The sequence below is a fragment of the Perognathus longimembris genome, chromosome 19, assembly GCF_023159225.1.
Source record: "Perognathus longimembris pacificus isolate PPM17 chromosome 19, ASM2315922v1, whole genome shotgun sequence".
Lineage (NCBI taxonomy): Eukaryota > Metazoa > Chordata > Mammalia > Rodentia > Heteromyidae > Perognathus > Perognathus longimembris.
In genome coordinates, this window is record NC_063179.1 from 32,678,101 (window position 1) to 32,702,596 (window position 24,496).

Below are 24,496 nucleotides of genomic sequence, written 5' to 3' on the forward strand. Positions count from 1 at the left end.
CATATTTATTAGCAGTTTTAAGCATTTTCATCATTTCTTTATTCTGAAAGATTAAAGGTTACACTGTAATAATAAAGGTAAATCTTATTTACTTACAGGTTTATTTTGTCTCCTAGTTGTTCACTGCAGTAAATAAAGCAAGTTCTGCTTATCATTATTGTTTAAGAGCCAGTCAGATGGAACAACAACTGCTTGAACATTATCTAGTCAGTTCCAGAGGGGGATAATAGTTTTTTATACCTTCAGATAAATACTTGATCAGGAAGTAATATGTCACTTTCCTCTGTAACTTGTTAGTTTCACTCACTGAAGGACCAGAAAGGGTAATCCTTTTGAAAAGGCAGAAGACTTAAGTGTATTTGTCAGGGTTTTCTTTGTTTCATTTTGTTTTTGGTCCATTGTGGGGCTTGAACTCTGGGATGGGCGCTGTCCCTGAGCTAGTGCTCTACCACTTGAGCCAGTACCACTTCCAGTTTTCTGGTGGTTAGTTCGAGATGAGTCTCATATACTTTCCTGCTTGGGCTGGCTTTAAACCTCAATCCTCAGATCTCAGCCTCCAGAGTAGCTAGCATTATCGATGTGATTGGCAAATTATGCTAGTAAGTTTGCTTCTCTTCTCTTCTCTTTTTCTTTTTTTTTTGGTGGGTGGGAGTGTTGTTGGCCACAGGTTCTTGTTATATAGCTAGCTCAGCCTCACCTGGAACTGGTCATCCTCCTTCCTCAGCTCTGGTATGCTGGGACTACAGGAGTGCAACACTATACACAAGTTAGTATTTCTTAACATAGGTTAAACTATTAAGTACTAAAGCCAGTTAAAGGTAAGATAGATTGTGTAAATCTATTTGAATCCCGTATAAAATTGACATTCTTTTTCTCTCATAGGGCTCAGCTGATCCACTGAATAGTGCTTTCCATTTGACCTACAATATGGTTTTGAACTTATTGCGTGTAGAAGAAATTAATCCCGAGTACATGCTGGAAAAATCTTTCTACCAGTTTCAGCATTATAGAGCCATTCCAGGTGTAGTAGAGAGTAAGTATGAAATTACCATGGTAGAGCCTTGTTTAACCAAACGACAGAATAACTGCATTATTGATTGTTGTCGCCTTGTTTTTTTTCATAGTAAGACAAATTGTAGTCCTTACATAAAGGACTATCTGTCTACATCTGGTATTTATAAACTGGAAAATGTCAAACAGTGGTAAATTTTTAGAAAAGAAACTACTGGCAAGGTACTTTTAAGAATCTGGTGTATTAAAAGTTGACCTGTCTGGAGCATGTGCATATTGGTCTTGATTTTTCACCTTTTCTCATTATGCAAATGCCATAACATAAGCTTATTAATGATTAAGAAATACAGTGCTTGAACATGAGTTTAAAATTGAATGTTTTTAGAATTTCCAGCTCCTAACACTTCATTTCTAAAGTCCAAAAACCTTATCATACATGGTAGTGTAACAATTCATGTGGAACGGATTAAACACTAAAATAGAGACCAAGACTAAAAATGTTGTTTTAGATAAATCTTAAAAAATAATGTAACCATTATAAAAAAAATAAAGGATGAGGAGAAAAATCTTACAGAGACAGCTGTACAACCAAGTTAATACTTACTTTGTAGTTCTACCATCTTTCTCATACATATGCTTTTTTCAAAGGTAAAATCAGATTTGTTGTTTTATAATAGTAATTGTGGTATTTATATTTGATATTCTATGCTTATACTTCTGTTAAATGCTTTATATCACTAGCTTGTTGATTACATTTTTAATTCCAAGTAGCCTTATTTTTTTTAAGGTAAATTATAGATTGTTTCCTATCACTCTGTATAGGCCAATTCCACTAATTTTTAATAGAGCCAAGATAAAATTGATCCTCTTGTATGTTAGAATAGTAGAAAAAAGGCTCAGAAGATCTACACAAGCTAAATTGGCCCCCTTTACTCTCCCCCCCTTCCAATCCTTAACTGAATGACAGAGTATAACTCTTCTTTCCTGAGTACCTCTGGTATGAGAAGATTCTGCAACATAGAAGGAGCTTTGATATTATTTTACAGATTTAGAAAGAGGGAAGTCAGTTTCTTAAGGATGCACATTTGATAGATTGATGGTGGAATTAGCATTTTGGATTCTTGCCAACTAACCAGGGCTGTTTTTAGTAAGTATAAGTAATCTTCTTTTAATATGGTAACAAGAATAGATAATGTAATTGAGGGAAATAATAAGAATAACACAAAATGATCAAATAAACTTGGGCTTGCTGGCTTTTAGTAATATATTTACTAAAATTTCTGGGAGCAAAGTTGATTTATGACAAGTATTTAATTTTATCTTTTTAATACAAGTATGTAATGTCATTTGTGCTTGGTGTGTAAACTCTGGTTTTAGTAAAGAGACAGTAGAGTCTAGTTTCAGAAAATTACATTTATAAAGGATCTGGCTATTTTTCCTCTCATTGCAAATTATATAATAAACAAAAACAAGAGCCAGGAGCTAGTGGCTCATGCCTGTAACCCTAGCTACTCAGGAGCTGAGATCTGAGGATCTCAGTTCAAAGCCAGCTGGGGAGAGAAAGTCCATCAGACTTTATCGCCAATAAACTACTAAGAAAAAGCCAGAAGCGGTATAGTGCTAGCCTTGAGCACAAAGAGGCTGAGGGATAGTGCCCAAGCCCAGAGTTCAAGCCCCAGGACTGGCAAACAAAGAAAACAAAAACAAGATAAGAGAGGAGTCCAAAGGTTTAACTTCTGCAAATAACTAGTGAGCGGTTTAACAAAGTAAATAACCAGAAACAAAAACATGTTTGGTTGGGGAAAATGAGGGGGAGTACACAAATGGCGGGGGCGGGGGGGGGGGGACAAATGCAGTCATTTTTTATTCAAATGTACATTATGTAAAAATTGAACAATGTAACTTGAGGTTAGGGATGGCAGGGGGGAAATGGGAAAGAACTATGGCAGGATGACCCTGATTAAGACCTTTGGAATTGTAACTTCTTTGTAGAATTACTGAACAATAAAAAATTTAAAAACAAATAAGTACAGATAAGGAAATAGATTAAAAATTTTAGTCATTTAATAAATATCGATTCCCCCACACCCCAGCAAAAGCCCACAAGATCAAGAGATTTATGTGCCTTAGATTTGGGTTTTAATAACAGGTATTGGAATTACATAGAACTAAAAAGTGAAATTCACTAATTTTTACTACATATAGAAATTTTTGGTGTACTGGAGTAAATAAAGGAGAAACCAATAGAGAGGGCTAATAGGATTAAAATATATATGCATGTCTTAAATACGATGGTGCAAACCCTTGGTAAATTAATACAAACTTAAAAAATGAATAGCAGGAAAGTAGTTCAGGCTCACATAGCAGTAGAGAGGAAGAATGGGAATGACAATGAATATGGTTCACATAGTTTATTTGTTACATATGAAATTGGAGTAATGAGACTCATTGAAATGTTACATTTTCTGTGGATATGTATTTTACTGTAATAAAAATAGTTTGTTAACAGTTGCTTGAAGTCTATGGAATGAGAGAGAAAGCAAAGTCAATACTTTGAACAGCAAGATTAGGATAGGGGTAGAAATAGACAATCCAGTAACTATGAGGAGAGGAAAGGAGGAGGGGATGAATCAGAGAAGGCACAACTTAATGATAAGAAAAGAAACTAGACACTACACCTTACAGTCATCTCCTCAAAACTTCCAATGGAATCATGCAAAATGACTTTGTTTTCTGCAGTTGTAGTAGAAATAGTAGGTGCCTTGGGTATAATTTATGTACAGTACAGAATGTTTTTGATATTCATGTGTTTTCAATTTTCAGAGGTAAAGAACTCAGAAGAGCAGTATAATAAAATAGTGATTCCCAATGAAGAAAGTGTAGTTATCTATTACAAGATTAGACAGCAGCTTGCCAAGCTAGGTAAAGAGATTGAAGACTATATTCATAAACCTAAATACTGCTTACCATTTCTACAACCTGGTCGTTTGGTAAAGGTACGTATGTCATTCTTATTTTATAGACAATTTGAACATTTCAATATTTTTATTTAACAGTTGGTCTTCTATTACCTGTTTCATTGGCCTGTCATTAGATATAAAAGACTTAAAATAGTAGAACCGATGCATTGTCATTTCTAGCATTTATTTGCCATTTTGAGAGATTTCTGTTGCTGCTGTCTGATGGTGATTTTTTTTCTGTAGGATTACTAACCTAGTCCTTAAATCTAGCACTGACAGAGATTGGAAGCATGGCTCAGAGCGCCAGCTAGTGAGCTAAACTGCCAAATGCAGAGTTCAAGTCCCTGTCTGGGAATGGGATGGTGGAATCTAACAGTGACATTTGTTTAAAAATTAAGAAAATTAGAATCACTGGCCTATAACATGCATGTGAGGCTGTGATTTTTCTGGATATGAACATTTTTGTTTCTCTTTCATTTTCAGGTAAAGAATGAAGGAGACGATTTTGGCTGGGGAGTAGTAGTAAATTTCTCGAAAAAGTCAAATGTTAAGGTAAACTTATTCTTAAAGTAGCATTGCATATATATTTTCAGTAGGTAAACTTACTCTTAAAGTAGAATTGCATTTGTATTTTCAGTTAAGTTGTTTTGTTTTGTTTTTTTTTTTTGCCAGTCCTGGGCTTGAACTCAGGGCCCTGAGCTTCTTTTGCTCAAAGCTAGCACTCTATCACTTGAGCCACAGCGCAACTTGCAGCCTTTTCTGTGTATGTGCTACTGAGGAATTGAACCCAGGGCTTTCATGTATGGAAGGCAAGCACTCTACCACTAAGCCACATTCCCAGCCCTTAAGTGTTTTTTGCCTTTTTTTTAAGATTCATAAAATTATTTTAAGTAGTAATAGTATTTATTGCCTTAAAAGTAGTAACAAGTTCTACCATAGGAATTCATTTCTATGAATGATTATAAATTTTGTGTTTGAAGCAATGTGATTATTTCCCAGCAATGAAAATTTTTGTTTCATGATAATTGAGATTTTTTTCTTCCATTTCTTCAGGGTTTTGTTTTAATTTGATTATCTTGTTCTTGATTATTACCAAAGGAATTTACTTTTGATACTTAACAGATTAGAATTCTGCTTTAAATACAGGTTAGAAACTTGAAAAGAGATGGGAGAGCTGGTCAGTTTTCATATTCTGTCCAAATGGAAGTAGTAAAAAAGTTTATTTGGGTCATCATTTATATACATATTTTGACATTACTATCCATATAAGTCAAGCAGTATTTGTCAATTTATCAGAAGAGTGACTATTTTGAAATAAGTCAGCCATTGACCTAGTTTGTCTAGCTGCAGAAAGCACTACGTGACAGGCTTAATAAAGTGACTACAAGCAAGACAGCTACACTCCACAAGCCTTTTTAATCTGAAAATCATAGTCTTAAGTCATTTTAATCATTAAAACCCACTTTGTAGTAGATGTGATATGTGTTCTTTTAAAGTAGACTAGTTCATGGTTTTATTGTCTTTAACTTCTTTGTACATGTGTGTTGAGGCAATTAGGAATTAAGTTTTGGAACTTGAAGTTAGTCAGTGAGAATGCAGTTAGGAATCCAATGTGTGTGTGTATCCTACAAAATTCAGAAGCATGAGGGAACGGTGGGAAGGGAGTGGACAGGTGAGAATGTTGAAAGCGGTGACATTATCAAAATATATAGTATTCATGGACTGCTTTGTTAAATGACAACTCCTTTGTACAACTACTTAAAGATAATAATAATTAAAAATTTCTTATGAAAGAAATATGCAAACTGAGATGTTTAAGCCATTTGTTGTAGGGAAACAAGACCTTAGGTTTGTGATAGGTATTTTATTTCATGATATATTCCTAGTTTATTAAGTATGTTTTATCGTGAAAGTTTCTCTATTTCTACATGTGTATTGAGATGGTCAATTTGATGGTAATTTTTTTTTACTCTAGTATTCTCATATTGTATTTTACATTACTTTGATTTTCATATGTTAAACCAACCTACATTCTCACATTGTATTTTTTTTTATATATTGCTAGATTCATTTCTGGCATATTATTCCACACCCATATTTACAGGAAATACAAGTCTATAGGTTTTTCTTGTGATGTCTATCTGGGTTTGGTATCTGAGTAATCCTGGCCTCATAGAATATGAGTTGAGCTTAAACCTTGTGGGATTAGATACAAAATGCATCCTACTCAGAGGACTTTTTATTGTCTTTCTGTAACTATGACTATCATGAGTCTCCTTAGCAAGAGCTGGCAGTTGGTCATAACTCTTTATCTCATTGTTTATATAATTCATTCCATTTCATAAAATTCATTTTACATGCTCTTTGTGTATCTAGTTGTTTATAACATTAAATTAACTTAATAATGACCAGATATGTGTATACTTATATATATAATATATACACACATGTATATAAAGATATATGTGTATATACATATGCTTTGTATACATAAAATTAGAAAAGATCATCAGTAACAGAAAATGAATATCTCCAAATCATACAAATTAAGCACACAAAGCAGATTAGATTAACTATCTACATGTATTAGATTATATTAGGTATATTTATATGAATTTACACATATATGTATATGTGTTTATATACGTGTATAAGTAATCTCTGAAGATAAAAATAATCCAAGTCAGGGGCTGGGGATGTGGCCTAGTGGCAAGGGTGCTTGCCTCGTATACATGAGGCCCTGGGTTCGATTCCCCAGCACCACATATACAGAAAATGGCCAGAAGTGGCGCTGTGGCTCAAGTGGCAGAGTGCTAGCCTTGAGCAAAAAGAAGCCCGGGACAGTGCTCAGGCCCTGAGTCCAAGGCCCAGGACTGGCAAAAAAGAAAAAAAAATAATCCAAGTCAAAAAATACCATCTTTAACAAAAAGATTAGTTTGAAATGTACTCTTCTGAAACAAATTACCATAGTATGCTTCTGTATTCCTAAGATCTTTAGAAACATGGTTTTATTAGAATGTACAAGACTAAATGATGTAATAAAATGACATGAAGCCCTGTTATAAAGGTACCAGTATAGTCAGCAATTAAATAATCAATTGTGGGTTTTTTGGTTTTCCCTTGGGGCTTGAATTCAGGGACTGGGTGCTATCCCTGAGCTTTTCTGCTCAAGACCAGTACTCTACTACTTTGAGCCACACCTCTACTTCCAGTTTCCTGGTGATTAATTGGAGATACAAATCTCATGGACTTTCTTGTTAGGACTGGCTTTAAGCCTCAGTCTTCAGACCTCTACCTCCTGAGTAAGCTACTATTATAGGCATGAGCCACCAGCAGCCAATGTCAATCTGTTTTGTGTGTTTAATTAAGGATGACTTGGAGATAGTCATTTGTGTTACTGATGATTTTTTTCTCAGTTTTCTGATTCTGGCAGAACACAAACTAATCATTAGGAACTTGAAGGTGATATTTCTATCAGCTAGTCCTACTATTAAATGAGGATTCATAAATACTGAGTTGTTGCTGTGTTTTCTAATCCAGTGGAAAACAATGAAAGATGCAGAGCAACAACCTTCATTTTCTAAAAGAAATGTACTGCATTTTACATGCTAGTCATCATGCAAAATGTCAGAAAATAGGTCCTGTATACCTTGTATACCTGTTTTAAGGAGTTAATAGCCTTCTTTTATCCTGTTTTCCTAGCCTAATTCTGGTGAACTGGATCCTTTATATGTAGTAGAAGTACTTCTGCGCTGTAGCAAGGAGAGTTTGAAGAATTCAGCTACTGAGGCTGCAAAACCAGCTAAACCTGATGAGAAGGGAGAGATGCAGGTTTGTATTTTTCATCTGTAGATTTCAGATTATGTATTATTTATCATCATAAAAGTTTCATTATGATTGTAATGAACATTCTGTCATAATTTGTAAATGAGAAGTTTAAGATGTTTTGATATTCTGTTAAAATCATTTGAAATACTAGTAGAGTGATAAGATCTTAGGGGTGTGTGTGTGCATACGTGTGTATTTATACATGTGTATGTATATGTATGTATGTGTGCCAGTACTGGTGCTTGAACTCAGTATCTCATGCTCTTGCTTGGCTTTGTCACTCAACTGATGCTCTCCCATTTAAGCCACACCTGCTGTTCAGGATTTTTGCTGGCTAATTGGAAATTAGAGTCTCTTGGATTTGTCTGCATCGGCTGTCTTTGAACCTTGATCCTCAGATCTTGGCCTCCTCAGTAGTTAGAATTACAGGCAAGAACCACATTGTTCAACTTAGAAATTTTAGTTTTCTCTTATCAAATTTTTGACCAAGCAACTAATGATAAAGAAAAAGATAATAGTTTAAGTTTTTCTGTGCAACTAGATTTTTCCCATGGATATAGATTTTTTATTATTCATTGATTTTAAAGTTTGAATCTCTCCCTTCATGCTGTTTATTTCACTGTCCTGAAAATAAAGATTAAAGTATTGTTTTTTTTTGTGATAAAAATGATTACCAGAGTTTTAATTAAAATTACTTAATTTTACTTGCTTTCAGTTAAATGCACGCCATTTGAAAAAGTAATGAAGACAAAACCAAAAAGGATAGAAAAATTTGATATTAGCACATGAGATATACCTTCTTTTTTTCTTTAATTTTTAATGATACTAGGAATTAACCTCAGTGCCTCATAGAAGCTAAACAAATATTTTACTTCAAGTGTGTGACTTAAAGGCTTTGTCTTTCAGGAGTCATATATGTGATAATAAACTTGGCTTCTAGAAGTAGAATCTACCTCTGCAACATCATATATTTATATTGGATCAATAAATGATTATGGAGCTTAGAAATTTGCAGGTTTAAAAGTTAACTTCTTATTGGATATGTTTAAAATGATGCTTTACAAGTTTATAGGTAATTACCTTTTGATACTTGTCTTTTTAAGTGTTAGATTTATTCTTTAGAATTTCACCACCAAGGGGCTGGGGATATGGCCTAGTGGCAAGAGTGCCTGCCTCGGATACGCGAGGCCCTAGGTTCGATTCCCCAGCACCACATATACAGAAAACCGCCAGAAGCGGTGCTGTGGCTCAAGCGGCAGAGTGCTAGCCTTGAGCGAGAAGAAGCCAGGGACAGTGCTCAGGCCCTGAGTCCAAGGCCCAGGACTGGCAAAAAAAAAAAAAAAAAAAAGAATTTCACCACCAAGAGAAACATGGTGTTTTGTTCTTGGTCTTTTCCCCCTCCTAACACTTATATTACCTACTGACTCGCTAAATATAAAAAGAGGCTAGGGGCTGGGAATATGATCTAGTGGTAGAGGGCTTGCCTTGTATGCATGAAGCCCTGGGCTCAATTCCTCAGTACCACATATATAGAAAAAGCTGGAAGTGGCAATGTGGCTCAAGGAGTAGAGTACTAGCCTTTAGCAAAAAGAAGCCGAGGACAGTGAATGCCTAGGCCCTGAGTCCAAGCCCCAGGACTGGCAAACAAACCAAAGAGGCCAAAACTTGTCACAGTTTGCCACATATTCACTGTACCTGAAGGGACTTTAGGAGTCCTTGCAACTTGAAATAGCAAATGTGTGGCTTCCTTTTTTAAGGCAGACATTGATAATTAGTATGGTGTTCTTTCATGCTGAACTTCAGATTATTTTCCATGAAAAAAACCCAGGAAACCATTACTATAATATTCATTGGAGTTAGCATTTCAGGTGAAGCCTGTTTGTTCTCTTTCTTAGTTCAAGGCCTAAGTTTTTTTTTAGGCCTGCCTGTCTTGCCTCTTAATCAGACTACAATCTTTGCAGTCCTCAGGTGCAGTTTAACACACTTCTTAAGGGAAAATTCCTGGGCAAGCTGAGGGTCTTTTACTCCTTTACCACTTTTATTTGTTTTATTTTCCCATAGTTCTTTTAAAATTCCATTTATTTCAGTCTCCACTTGTGAGGAAATTAAGGAGAAGGGCATGATATAGTAACATGCATTATTTTCTTTAGTAGTTGTACAAAGAGGTTACAAGTTCATAAATCAGGTTATGAGTACAGTGCTTCTTGATCAATCTCATCCTTCCATTCTCCCTATTTCCCCTCTCTTATCCCTAAAGTAACATGAATTGTTTTTGTTTTTTAGTTTATGACATCAAGGATTGCATCTTAAAGACAGGGAGCAAATTTGTGCTTCTTCAAAGACATATAAACATCAAAGATGTATTTTTTCTATGCCTATAGCTTTAAGTAAAGTAGACTTTATAAATGAAGTGAGACTTGGAACTTGGTAGGAAAACTTTTTTTTTTATTTTGGGGAAGAATGGAACTTTTTTAGATTAGAATTACATTCTCAGTATTGGAAACAACATGAAACTCCCCTCTGTAGATAAAAACAACTCCAGGGTTGGAGGTATGGCTCAAGTGGTAGAGTGCCAGCCAGTGAGCAAAACTGTCAGAAACTGAATTCAAGTCCCAAGTCTTCTACAACCTCCAAGTTGTATGTCTGAATGACAATGACATAATAAAACACAGAGGACTGTTCCTTCCAAAGCAGAATTTGTGTATTACTTTTGTTAAATGAATATGTTGAATAGGAGCTCAGTTTCTAAGGAAACTTTAGCTACAGCTGCAGTGTCTATGTAGCTTTATTCAGGTTAGGTTAGAACCAGGGCCTCACACCTATAATCCTCATAACTCAGGAGGCGGAGAACTGGAAGTTCAAGCTTTAAAGCCAGCCTGAGCAGAGAAGTCTGAGAGACTCCATCTCCAATTAACTAACAAAGTATGAGATTGGTAGTAACTCAGATATTGTAGCACTGTCCATACCAAGAAAGCTGAGCCAGCGTGCAAGGTTCTGAGTTCAGTCCCTAGTACAAAAATAAACTAATTAAAAATAAAAAAATGAACTAATTAAAAATAAAGTTTGAAAAAGTTACCTGACTGCTACCCTTTATCACAACTACCTGTGACAAGTCAGGAGAAAATAATCAGGAGGTAATGATCAGAGTTGCAGGATCTAAATAGATGATTTTTGTTTTAGTTCTCAATGCTGGAAACACACTGGAATAAGTATTAAAAGCAAAAGGAAGATTATAGATCACAGCTATACATTTAGTACAGGTAATAATTGCTTGAAGATCAAGATACTAGAGTTTGTGGTGGAATGCAATATTAGTAGTTGATACAAGATACATTAAATGACTTTTTAAAATTTTTTCTTGTGATACTAGGGTTTGACACGGGTGCTCTGCCATTTGAATCTAGAGCTTTTCATTTTCTTATTTTCAAATAGATTCTTGCATTCATGCTCGGGGTAATCTAGACAGTATTCCTTCTATATATATTTCCTGCCTAACTGGGATGACAGTTGGGTACCACCATACTCACCTTTTGGTTGAGATAGCCTGACAAGATTTTATTCCATATGAATGTCTGGAACTGTGATCCTGTCCATTGCCTCCCGAGTAGCTAGATTTATGGACATGAGCCACTGTGTTCAGACTTTGTTTATTCATTTTTTAAAAAGAAAAGCTCTTACTGTATTGCCCAGGGTAGAGCCCCAAACTCTTATCATTGGGCTCCAATGACTCATGTCTCAGCCTTCTGAGTCATTAGCTCTGCAGTACAAATTGAAGTCAGATTTTTAAGTAAAACTGAACAAATTTAAAATAATTTGGGGCAACTTTTAAAATAGACAATTTAAACTCTGAATTCTAGCATCTCTTTTTTTTCTAGGGACAGTTTATTTGGTACTTTTTCTCTTTGTATGGGCTTTCTTTTGTTCCCTTTATGTGTCTCACTTTTTTATTGAAACCTGAACATTTTAAGTAATTGTAGTAGCTCTGGAAATAAAATTTTTTTCCAAGTTTCCTAGACTTTATTTTTGTTGCAATCTGAGTAGTTACGTTGTTTTTCTAAGGTAATTGTTAAATCTGTGAGGTGTGTTTGTGTCTCCACTGCTTGGCTAGTTTTGTGAATAGGAAATAAATGTGCATACTTCTTTAGATACCTGTCACTGAAGTCCTTCGTCTTGGATTATGGTCTTAACACTTACCCAGGGAACTAACATTACTGTAGTTCTATATGTGTAATCTCTTGATTAGATAGATGACAGCTTAAGGCCCTTTTACATCTTTCTGAGATTTGCCTGTACGTTTCTAAATTCTAAGTTCAAAGTTCTTCCTGTGAACTTCTTTTTCCCCAAATTTTACTTTTAAGTGTTTTAGTTGACCTTCAGTTTGTCCCAGCTACTATCATTCATTATCTCAGTCAGCAATGATATTAAACAAGGCCTTTTATTATTTTGGACAACTTCCCCAAAGAAAAATACCATTTTACTGAGCAAGTTCAAATAGAGATAGCTGTAGATGTAGTCTTTCAGAGAATGATCTGACAAGTGAAATAATGACAGTTCTTTGGAAACTGGGCTTTGAAGAAATTCTAGCCCTCTTCTGTTTCCTCCACTGGGTGTCAGACTGGTTCTACTAGTATTACAGACTTGGTTCTCAGACTTCTGTGGAGTCAGGATGTGGAACGGGAGAAGAGGAAGTTGAAATACCACATTGGTCTCGCTTTTGCTTTTCTTAATCAGAAGTCATTTTGGTTGACTGAATGCTCTTTGGACTACTTTGAGACTTTTGCTGATTTCCAGAATTCTGAAGCAGTTAATTTTGACAGTTCTTCCCACATTCCCACTGCTTTTACCAAGGAGAAGACTTGGGAGGTTTATGACCTTTTTTACTGACATTCTCCTAGATAAAGAAAATACATCTAGTTCATACAGTCATTATGACATTACTCAGATCTTAAATTAGAACAAGGCACAAATCAGTTTTGTTTTTTTTTTACAATTTAATCAGCAATACACTAGTTAACTCTCACCTTTCTGTGATAAAATCTAGTTGGTTCTAAAATCAGTTAGCTTGACTAAAAAATTTAAGAGCTATCTTGTATTTTAGCTAGTAATCTTAGTTTGAAGAGATCACATTGCTGGAAATTTATTAAGAATATATTGACATAACTTACTGGCATTGTTTATCATATCATTTGTTTGTTTAGAGGGAAATTGATTCATGACACATTGCAAAGATCCATAGGTCTGATCACACAAATATTTCCACTGTTGGTGTTCTTGGTATTCTAGCAAATTGTCAACGATTGCCCACATGATTGTTTCATGTGAAACAGTGGTTGCATCATGATAAATATATATGTTTGCCAGTACTGAGGCTTGAATTCAAGGCCTGATCACTCTCCCTGGCTTCCTTTTTGCTCAAGGCTAGCACTCTACCACTTGAGCCACAGCGCCACGTCTGGCTTTTCCTATATATGTGGTGCTGAAGAATCGAACCTAGGGGTTCATGTATGTGAGGCAAGCACTCTGCTACTAGGTCATATTCCCAGCCCCACAATAAATCTTAATTCTGTCAGCACCAGTGGTGCACGCCTGTAATCCTAGCTATTCCAGAGACTGAGGTCTGAAGATTGTGGTTTGAAGCCATCCCACACAGGAAAGTCCCTGAGATTCTTATCTTAACTAACCAACAAAAATTGGAAGTAGAATTGTGGCTCAAATGGTAGAGTGCTAGCCTTGAGCAGAAAAAGCTTGGGGATAGGGCCCAGGCCCTGAGTTCTATTCTGTGAAATAAATTGTGTGTGTGTGTGTGTAAATTATGGTCTAAGACAGAAAAACTGAAGAACCGTTCCAGCATCAAAGTGATAGAGTATTATAGCTAAAGATAGTGCGTGATTCTAGTCTAGTTCATATTCTTGAATTGGTACTTGTGGGAAATTAGATAATCCTTATGTGATCTGTAAACTTAAAAATGGGCCATTTTAATTGTAGTAGTATATGATGTTTTCTTCATAGGTTGTTCCAGTTTTAGTGCATCTCCTCTCTGCTATCAGCAGCATTAGGCTTTACATTCCTAAAGACCTTCGGCCAGTGGACAATAGACAGAGTGTCTTAAAGTCAATACAGGTATGCATGTTAGTTTTATACATAAATATAAATTTTATATAAATAGGGTATATGAGACGATACCAAAAGTTCTTTTAAATAAATTCAATTCAGGAAAAATGTAATCCCAATGTTTTTCATAAAAATATCATAGCAGATCTGTATTTAAATTCATTCCCTCTGAGTCTGCCAACCAAGTATATATCTTCTAATTTAACTGGGATAAATATTATATATTAACTTTTTTATGAATATGAATAGAACTAAATAAAATAATGGATTTTGTTTATTCTTTCGCATTTTGTCTAAGGGAGAATTAATTCCACATATTTTGTTTCAGGAGGTTCAGAAACGTTTTCCTGATGGTGTTCCTTTATTAGATCCCATTGATGACATGGGCATTCAAGATCAAGGGCTAAAAAAAGTTATCCAGAAAGTAGAGGCTTTTGAACATCGAATGTATTCTCATCCACTTCACAATGACCCCAATTTAGAAACTGTATATACACTATGTGAAAAAAAAGCTCAGGTATGGCAAAAAGTTTTATTTTTATATTTGAGTTCTATATATTTTTATTAAATAAATACATGGTTTTCATTTTCTTGGTTTTTTTTTTTAGTTATAACAGAATGAATAGCAATCTTTTAAATGAACTTATCAACGTAGGAATATAAACCATTGTCAGAAAATCAATGTTTGTTTTACTATAGTTTAATATTTAATTGAACTTTTTAAAGTAGTTTTTAAAAATTAAGATACAATTTATATAGCATAATACATTTTAAAGTATGCTGAAAATTCAGGCTTTTTAATATATTCACAGATTGCTATAACCCCTCACTACTATATTAATTCGAGAACATTTTTTTCATCATAAAAGAAAAAACAACTTTGAGCCAGTTGCTGGTGGCTCACTCCTGTAATCCTAGCTACTCAGGAGGCTAAGATCTGATAATCATGGTTCAGAGCCAGCCCAGGTAGAAAAGTCCAGGAGAGTCTTTTTTTGTTTGTTTGTTTATTCAGGAGACTATTATCTCCAGTTAACCACCAGAAAACCAGAAGTTAGCTGTGGCTCAAAGTGGTAAGAGTGCTAGCTTTGAGCTGGAGAGCTCAGGCATAGCATTCATGCCCCAAGTTCAAGAGTTCAAGCCCCATAACCCACAAAAAAGACCAACAACTTTGTATCTGTTAGCAGTCATTCTGTGTTTGTCACTCTTTAGCTTCTACCAACTAGATAAGTACTTTATGTAAAAAAAAAAAAAAAAAGAGTGATGGGAAAGTAAAATAAATCAAACTGTTGGAGGTGGCTAATGAAGAGATTGGATGAGGATGAGCATGATTAAAGGAATTTGCATTTATGAAAACAGAACCAAGGATACCTGTTGAAATGGATTAAGAAGGGCAAGAGTGTTAAGAGGACAGTGATTTATCAGGATATATTCTATACATGGCTGCAAATGTTACAATGATGTACAAGGGGTTATACATCTAACAAGTATACTAATTTAAAAAGAGATGGAGAATGTAGCCAAGAACCTATTGTATATCCTACAAAATTAAGAAAAATAATAAGGGTAGGACTGAGGTGAACTGTTGAAAGGGGTTTTATTGTACAGTGTTCATAAACTGCTTTGTTAAAGGCAATTCCTATTTGTACAACTTCTTAAAAATTATGTATGAAGCCAAAGAAAATTCATTTACATAAATGTTCACTTTATTATTAAATTTTCTTTGCTTTTATATGGCATAGATTGCAGTAGATATTAAATCTGCAAAACGAGAACTGAAAAAAGCAAGAACTGTCCTGCAAATGGATGAGCTTAAATGTCGCAAACGTGTTTTAAGAAGGTTGGGCTTCGCTACTTCCTCTGATGTCATAGAGATGAAAGGAAGGGTGGCGTGTGAGATCAGCAGGTAAAATCTGATTCTGCTAGAAATTTTTAAATGGCTTAAGATCTTCAAATAGCATATTATTTTTAAATGAAGGATGTTAATCTTTAGCAAAAAGTCTGTCTTAGATATAAAGGTTTTATACACATCCAGTACTGTTGCAGTACAATCAAGAAATACGAAAAGCCTCTTGTAGTGTAGTAATGAACTCAACCATTTCTAATTTCTAGCCCTTTTTATATTAATGAACACCTTGAATTGGTCATTATTCCCTAAGCTGTTATTTACACAACTTTTACTTGGTTTTATAAATAATCTAGGGATGCCATATAGAAAGGATTTCTATATAGGCTGTATGCAAATACCATGCCATTTTATGTAAGGGACTTCAAGTAAGTATCTTCAAGTTTTAGTATTCATAGAGATATTTTTAAAGCAACAAAACAAATAATCCCTCTCAGAGACTGAGGAACCACTCTATTAGTCTTGGTTTTGGTAATCGGTTACATTACGAATGACCTCTCAACTGTTTGGACTTAAAACAATAGTTCCTTTTTTTGTAATGGCTTCTTTGTGTCAGAAATTCACTAAGGCCTTGCTTGGATCTTCTCATTGCCGCGAGACTTGTGGTTAAACTACAATGGTAAAAGTCTGCAACAACTGGGTAATGGTAGGATGGGTGGATCTCTTCTTCTCTCCCTCACCTACCTTTCCCTTTTCTCTTTTCCCCTCTCTGTTTTCATATGGACTACTGTCATTACTCAGTGATAGCACTGACTAGAATAAGGTGAGGGCTGGGGATATGGCCTAGTGGCAAGAGTGCCTGCCTCGGATACACGAGGCCCTAGGTTCGATTCCCCAGCACCACATATACAGAAAACGGCCAGAAGTGGCGCTGTGGCTCAAGTGGCAGAGTGCTAGCCTTGAGCGGGAAGAAGCCAGGAACAGTGCTCAGGCCCTGAGTCCAAGGCCCAGGACTGGCCAAAAAAAAAAAAAAGAAAAGAATAAGGTGAAAGTGCATCCTGTTTTCTGGCCTTGTTTTACTTTGTTACCTATGCATATCATATACCATTACGTGGACCACATTCTCATCACATTTGAATTAAAATGCTCCTGGAATCAAATAAAGGACAGTTAGTCTCCATCTTAAAAGGGGAAGTGGCTACTGTCCCATATAGGTTTCTGTAATGATTGGATTTTTCTATACTTGCACTGTCTTTACTGTGGCCCTTAGCACATACCACTTGAGATGTGATCATTGAAACTGGGGAAACAGCTTAAAATGTTAAATTGTCACATGAGTATAGGGTAGTTTATATAGATCAGTGTGGGTCTAGAAGGCATTGTGGAATAAGAGATGCTGTTGTATTGTTTGGTGTGGTACCTCAAGCCTGTAATCAAAGCTACTTGGGAGCAGAGATTGGGAGATTTGGGGTTCAAAGCCAGCCTGACTTCCCCTCTCCTTCCCCCCCCCCCAAAAAAAAGAAGAAAGTTTACAAGATTCACTCTTAACCCAAGATTGGGCAAGGTGATAATGCACCTGTCATTGCGGTTATATGGAGAAGCTTAAATGAAAGGGTTGCCGTCCAGGCTGGCTCAGACGTAGAGTGACATCTATCTTAAAATTAACCAACACTTAAAAAAAAGGGCTGGGATTACATAAGTCATAGAGTGCCTGCTTTGCTAGAAAGTGCAAAGCTCTGAGTGCAAAACTGTATACCGCCCCTCTCCCCCAAAAGGAACTGTTGCCATCTTCAAAATCTAAAATTTTACATCAGCCTTAGAAACCATAACCTTTTAAATTCTTAACTTTTGGAATCCTTAACTTTTGAAATTCACAGGATGTTTTGTCTGTGTAGTAGTGGACCATTCATCCTCGATGCTAAAAGACAGTTTTGAAGCAGCCAAATATTGACAGGCCAGTACTGATTAGAGATATGTTTGAAATCTAGATTTGTATTAGCCAGACAGATATTTTACAGATTCATAGACTATTGATGAACAGTAACTTGAAATCAAAGGCCTTTTTACCCATCTTGGTTACATACACATTTGTTTTGAGATGGTGTCTTAACTTTGTAGTTTGGGTTGGCCTTGAACTTACAACACTCAGCTTGCTGGGTACTCAGATCATGTTACCATTTCTGGCATCATATATACTTTCAGCACTAGGAAAATAAGATGCAAAATGTGATCTTATTGGTACATTCCAATAAAGATTGTTTCTATTACTCTGTAGATTAATAACAAATGCTTACAATTAGAGTCCTGTGATCCCAGGAAAAAAGTGCTTATGACTTTTCTCTGATAAGTTGAGAGACCATTTGCATTTTGCTATTTGAGATCTTTTATATGAAATGTCCATTCAACATTTCCTACTTGTAATTTGAAAATATAGTCCTGCTCTTTCCTTTAAATCTTTCCCATTGATTTCTCCTTATTAATATGTTTAATTAAAAACTATATGTTAATGCTACATATGTCTTTGGCATTTGAAATTTATCTCTTCTTTTTATGATAGTGCTGATGAGCTCCTTCTCACTGAGATGATGTTTAATGGCCTTTTTAATGACCTTTCTGCAGAACAAGCAACTGCATTATTAAGCTGCTTTGTGTTTCAAGAGAATGTAAGTTGATAGATTTGTTAATTCATACATTATATAGTTGAGATTAAATAGTATAATGGATATTTCTTAATTATAACAATACTGTATCAGACAGGCACTAGTGGCTCACTCCTCTTATTCTTCTAGCTCAGGAAACTGAGATCTGAGGATTGTGATTTCAAGTCGGCCTGGGCAGGAAAGTCTTATCTCCAATTAACCATCAAAAAACTAGAAGTGAAGCTGTGGCTCAAGTGGAGGATTACCATCCTTGAGCAAAAAAGCTGAAGGACAGTGCCCAGGCCCTGGAACCAGCTCTATTATAATATAATCTTTGATAATATTAAATACATATAAGAGAGTAAGGTTTTATTTTTGGCCAGTCATTACTGGTCATATTCCAAGTTTTTAATTTTTCCTATAGCCCAGTTTTTTTGTTTTTTGTTTTTTTAATCTATCCCAGTCACATTGTCCTAGAAAGAAAAAAGATTTCTGAAAGTAAACTTAGGGAAATGTAATGAAACTGAAGGGAGATGGTGAGATTACATTAAACACACCCCATTAATAGACGTAACTTTGAACCAAATTGATTCTGTTAGAAACTGAAATCTTAGTTTTCGTGGGTAAGGTGTGAAGCAGAGACAGTAACTCTTGAAGGTTTAATAGTAACTTTTTCATGTACGTGATTAGTCCAAAATGGCTGGGCTAAGGATATACCTCAGCAGTAGAGTATTTGTCTGGTAAAGAAATCTAACACTGAAGTTTTAGATGGAACACACAAGAATACTAATTTGAAGTGTGTTTCTTTTTTTAATGTAATTTTTTTTTGGCCAGTCCTGGGGCTTGAACTCAGAGCCTGGGCACTCTCCTTGAGCTTCTTTTGCTCAAGGCTAGCACTGTACCACTTGAGCCACAGCATCATGCAAGGCAAGTCCTCTACTGCTAAGCCACATTCTCGCCCCTAAATTTGTTTCGTCGTCGTTGTTGTTATAAAAGTGATAAACAGAAGGGTTACAGTTACATAAGTCAGGTAAAGAGTATAGTTTTAGTATGCATTTTTAAAACCAGCATTAATTATTTTAAAAAGTAATATATGTTTTCAATTTTTCAAATTTAAGGCTTCAATGGTTATGAATGGATTGAGGAAAATAAGAGATTAAGACAAGGACACTTTTCTTCCAATACAACTTATTGTTATCTGATTTTATTTATTTTTCCCAGCTCTGAGTCTTTGAACTCTGGGTGTAGATGTTGTCCCTGAGCTCTTCAGATCAAGGCTAGCGGACTATACCACTTGAGCCACAGCACCACTTTCAGTTTTCTGGTGGTTAATTGGAGATAAGAGTTTCACACTAGGAAATTGGAAGGGAATACCAAAATCGAGAGACACAGGGTAAAAAAAGACAAACAACTACAAAAGCAATACTTGCAAAACTGTTTGGTGTAAATGAACTGAACAACTCACGGGGGGGAGGGGAAGGAAAGGGGATGAGGGAGGGGGGAATGAGGGACGAGGTAACAGTACAAGAAATGTATCCAATGCCTAATGTATGAAACTGTAACCTCTCTGTAATTCAGTTTGATAATAAATTATATATATATATATATATATAGAGAGAGAGAGAGAGAGAGAGAGAGAGTTTCACAGACATTCCTTCCTGGGCTGGCTTTGTGCCACAATCCTCAGATCTCAGCCTCCTGAGTAGCTAGGATTACAGGTGTGAGACACCAGCACCCAGCCACATTTTAAAATAATACTAACAGTAATTTAAAAACAGGGTAACAGTGGCTTGAGCTGTGATCTTGCTATTCAGGAGACAAAAATCTAAGGCTTTGGGGTCAATGGTAGCCATCAGCCTGGCATTCTCAGATTTCAGCCTTCCTGGTAGATAGGATAAAAGACATGAGCCACCAGCACCTGGCTAGGGACATTATTTTTAATGTTCTTTATTCCAAATGTTTGATTTCTACTAATCTAGAATTTTTTAGAAACTAAAGTTGTTTCCGACTTAAGTAAGCCATTTATCATGTTGATGTATCTGATTTTGATATCTGATCTCATTTCCATTGATAAGGCAAAAAGGTGGCTCGTGAGCACACTTTGCAGATTTAGCAGTGTAATATTTTCTTCTGAATGTAATTGAGGATGAAAATGATTTTTCTTATATTAAACTTGAGTTGATTAGAAACTCAAAATGCTAATAATTCACGCCTTGAGATTAGACTTGAAAAGGTATCATAGAAGCCTTCATTTAAACAAGCAGTTAGTATGCAACTATACTTTAAACTTGGATTTTTATATCTAACTTCCCTTTTTTTATAGTCTAGTGAGATGCCCAAGTTAACAGAACAATTAGCTGGACCACTTCGTCAAATGCAGGTGAGATTGTACACTACAAAATAAATGTTTTGACAGTCTAATTATAGTACAGTTTAATTATTGTCTTACAGAGAAATGATGTGAGTCATGTCATTTAATGTTACTTTAATTTTTAAAATTTTGCATTGATATTGACATTGAACTTGAAGCTGTATTTCCTGAAGCAAGTGCTCTACCATAGTCGAACACTTCCATTTAATGGTGTTTTATCACTATTTTCTTTTATCTTCATTTTAGTAATTAAACTTTCTTCATTGTTGCAATCACTTGTGTGAAGTTTGTTGAGTGCCAAGTTTAAACCAAATAATATGGATAGGCTATCTGACAATTTATTACTTGTATCATTTTCTTTAGTATTTAGAAATGGCATCCTATAGACTAGGTTTAGTTTAAATTTCTTGTACATTTTACATTCTAGTTTGCAGTGATTTTTTTCTGTTGATTTTAGTTAATGTATATTAAAACAAAGTGAGTTTTACTATGTTCTCATATATGCACATACTGTACTTTGGTCATTTTCATCTATATAGCCTCCATTCTAGTCTTTCCTGTTCCTCCAAGTGATCAACCTCTTCACATTATTATGTTTTTGGTAGTCTGAAAACATGTAATATTTGGTTTATTTTGCTTAGTATGATGATGTTCAGTTTCAAGATCATATTCCACTTTATATATGTGCCACATGTTTTTCCCCATCTTATCCTAATGGATAAGGATATTGTACATGTTTTCCTTTTGGAATTGTCTGTTCATTTGCCCTATATTTTATTCTTCAATGATTTGAGCTCTTTATATATCCCAGATACTAATCTCCTACCCCACATGTAGCTTGCAAAGAAAGATTTTTCTCATTCTGCAGGCTGTCTCTTCACTTTGTTAGTTGTTTCCTTTTTTTTTTTTTTTTGGCCAGACCTGGGCCTTGGACTCAGGGCCTGAGCACCCTCCCTGTCTTCTTCCTGCTCAAGGTTAGCACTCTGCCACCTGAGCCACAGTGCCCCTTCTGGCCGTTTTCCATATATGTGGTGCTGGGGAATCGAACTGAGAGCTTCATGTGTAGGAGGCAAGCACTCTTGCCACTAGGCCATATTCCCAGCCCTGTTAGTTGTTTTCTTTGCTGTGCAAAAATCTTATTTTTAAATTAATGTAGTGCCATTTGTCAGGACTTAATATTTTTCTGAGCTCTCAGTCCTAGTCAGTGAGACATTGCCTGTACCTTACCAAGAAATGGCTTACCTGTTTTCCTCTAGTAGCTTCAAAGTGCAAGGTCTTCATTAAGGTGTTTGGTCCAGTTTGAATTGAGTTTGCATAAGGTGAGAGATAGGAGTCTAGTTTCAGTCTTCTGCATGTGAACATAGTTTTCTAGAAAACATTGGTTGAGTAGGCTGTCTTAAATGGTATGTTTTTTGCCCCTGTGTGAATAATCCAATGACTGGGGGTGTGGGTGTATTTTGGCTTTGTTTCCCATGTGTCTACTTTTGTTTCAGTAACAGGATTTTTCTTTTACTGTTGTATTACGAAATCAGAGACGACTTGCTCAAGGTTGCCTTGCCGGTTCATTGGTCTTTTGAACTATCATGTGAATATTAGGGATTTTTCTCTTCTGTGAATTCTTTTTTTTTTTTTTTTTTTTTTTTTGCCAGTCCTGGGCCTTGGACTCAGGGCCTGAGCACTGTCCCTGGCTTCTTTTTTGCTCAAGGTTAGCACTCTGCCACTTGAGCCACAGTGCCACTTCTGGCCATTTTCTATATATGTGGTGCTGGGGAATCGAACGGAGGGCTTCATGTATACAAGGCAAGCACTCTTGCCACTAGGCCATATTCCCAGCCCCTTCTGTGAATTCTTGAGTGCAGTTTTGATGGTGTTTGTGTGCAATAAAGTTTTAAAATCAGTTTTATTAGATTGTATGTAGATCCTTACAGAAATAAAATTCCTGTCTGTCATTCTCTGAATGAACTGATTTTGGCCTGCCTTTTTCAGCAGTAAACAGGAAAATGGAAAGATGGGCTAAGTAAGGCCTTATACCAGGAGAAGGAAAATGAATCAGTGTTAACAGTTCATATCCCATTAGTATTATTAAAATTTGAGAACAGCAAATATTCATGTATTTTCATGAATTAGTGAGGAAATATTTTACTGTAGGATTTTTTATTTATTTATTTTTAACTGTAGGATTTTTTTCTCTATAATTTATTCTTTGTTATTTTTAGTGAATGAGCTGGAGATAAGTTAAATGCTGCCCTTGAAGATTTCTATTTTTTTTAATGATATAACCTAAAATCATGCTTTTATTTTTCTCAGCCAATATGACTTTTGAAAACTTAGTTGAACATTTAGCAGTGCAAGCACTGTGCTGCCTACTTAGAAAAGAATATCTAAGTGATACAATAATATCTAAGATGAAAAAGGGACTTGTAGAAAACTAGCTTTGGAAACCTACAGAATAAAAGTTATATGAGTGTTCATAAGTAAGGAATTTTAACCATGTTTTTTATCTTTTAAAGGAATGTGCTAAAAGAATTGCAAAAGTTTCAGCTGAAGCCAAATTGGAAATTGATGAGGAAAGTTATCTAAACTCATTCAAACCTCACTTGATGGATGTGGTATATACTTGGGCAACTGGAGCTACATTTGCTCATATCTGCAAAATGACAGATGTCTTTGAAGGTATGGTTAAATTTTTCATTCATATATTTTTCTAGATACAAGAAATGCACTTAAGGCTAGGGTTATTCCTCATTGGTAGAGTGCTTGCCTACCATATATAGAGTCTTAGAATCCCTCCCTCTTACCATACACACACAAAAAAAAGGAATTGAGCAATATACTAACGATCAGAGTAATAACTTTATGCTGATCTCTGGGCTGCTACTAGAGCCACAGCACCACCTCCCGCTTTTTGTGGTTCATTGGAGATAAAAGAGTTTTATGGACTTTCCTGACTGTGCTGGCATCCAATCGTGATCCTCAAATCTCAGCTTCCTGAGTAACTAGAATTACAAATGTGAGCCACCCGTGCCTGGCTTCTTTGTATTATTAAAAAAGCATAGTCTGTGTGCTTTAAGTTCTAAAATACAGTTCTAGCATCCAAAAACAGAAGTAACAAGTAGAGCCAGCACTTATTGAGCTTCTGTTGTTTTGTTGACAGCCATTAAACACTTTACATACATTCTCATCTCATAATAATCCCTTCTAGATTACATAATTAACATTATACATGTTAATTAACATTAGTTACCATTATATTATGCATTGTATATTAGCATAATTAACATATGTTAATTAACACGAGTGTTGTGTGTGTGTCTGTGTCTGTCTGTGTGTCTGTGTCTGTGTGTGTCTTCTAGAGGCTGAGAAGATTAGGAGTTCAAGTCCCACCTTGTAAAAGTCTAAGATTGTTCCATGAACTCTTAGGCCAGGATTGAAACTGAAGCCTTTGCTGTACATTGCTAATTATAGATACTCCACCTTTTCAGATGGGGGAGAAAGGGGGGAAAAGAATATCTTAATCTCTAATCATACATCTAAAATTACTAACCTGCACCTAAAAAGGTATGAAGCACCTCTTGTGTTTCCTATTTTATACCAAGATTGAGAGTGGCTAAGTGACATTCATATCTGGAATGTGTTGGCTGTGAAATCAATCAGTATTTAAAGGTAATTTTTAAAGGAGACACCAAACCTCTTCTATTTTTCAAATTTTTCAAATCTGCTGATTTTCCAAATC

General features: G+C 35.5%; 1 protein-coding gene across 1 annotated transcript in view; it reads left to right on the forward strand.

Annotated features, from left to right (window-relative positions):
* The window catches only part of Mtrex (Mtr4 exosome RNA helicase), a 62,754-nt gene that overhangs the window by 34,800 nt on the left and 3,458 nt on the right, over nt 1–24,496 (forward strand). Inside the window, exons 16-25 of the mRNA XM_048368557.1 lie at nt 883–1,033; nt 3,835–4,007; nt 4,455–4,523; nt 7,674–7,802; nt 13,809–13,919; nt 14,239–14,427; nt 15,650–15,813; nt 18,311–18,416; nt 20,716–20,772; nt 23,274–23,436. Coding sequence (XP_048224514.1) covers nt 883–1,033; nt 3,835–4,007; nt 4,455–4,523; nt 7,674–7,802; nt 13,809–13,919; nt 14,239–14,427; nt 15,650–15,813; nt 18,311–18,416; nt 20,716–20,772; nt 23,274–23,436 — 1,312 coding nt within the window. The remainder of the gene's footprint in view (nt 1–882; nt 1,034–3,834; nt 4,008–4,454; nt 4,524–7,673; nt 7,803–13,808; nt 13,920–14,238; nt 14,428–15,649; nt 15,814–18,310; nt 18,417–20,715; nt 20,773–23,273; nt 23,437–24,496) is intronic.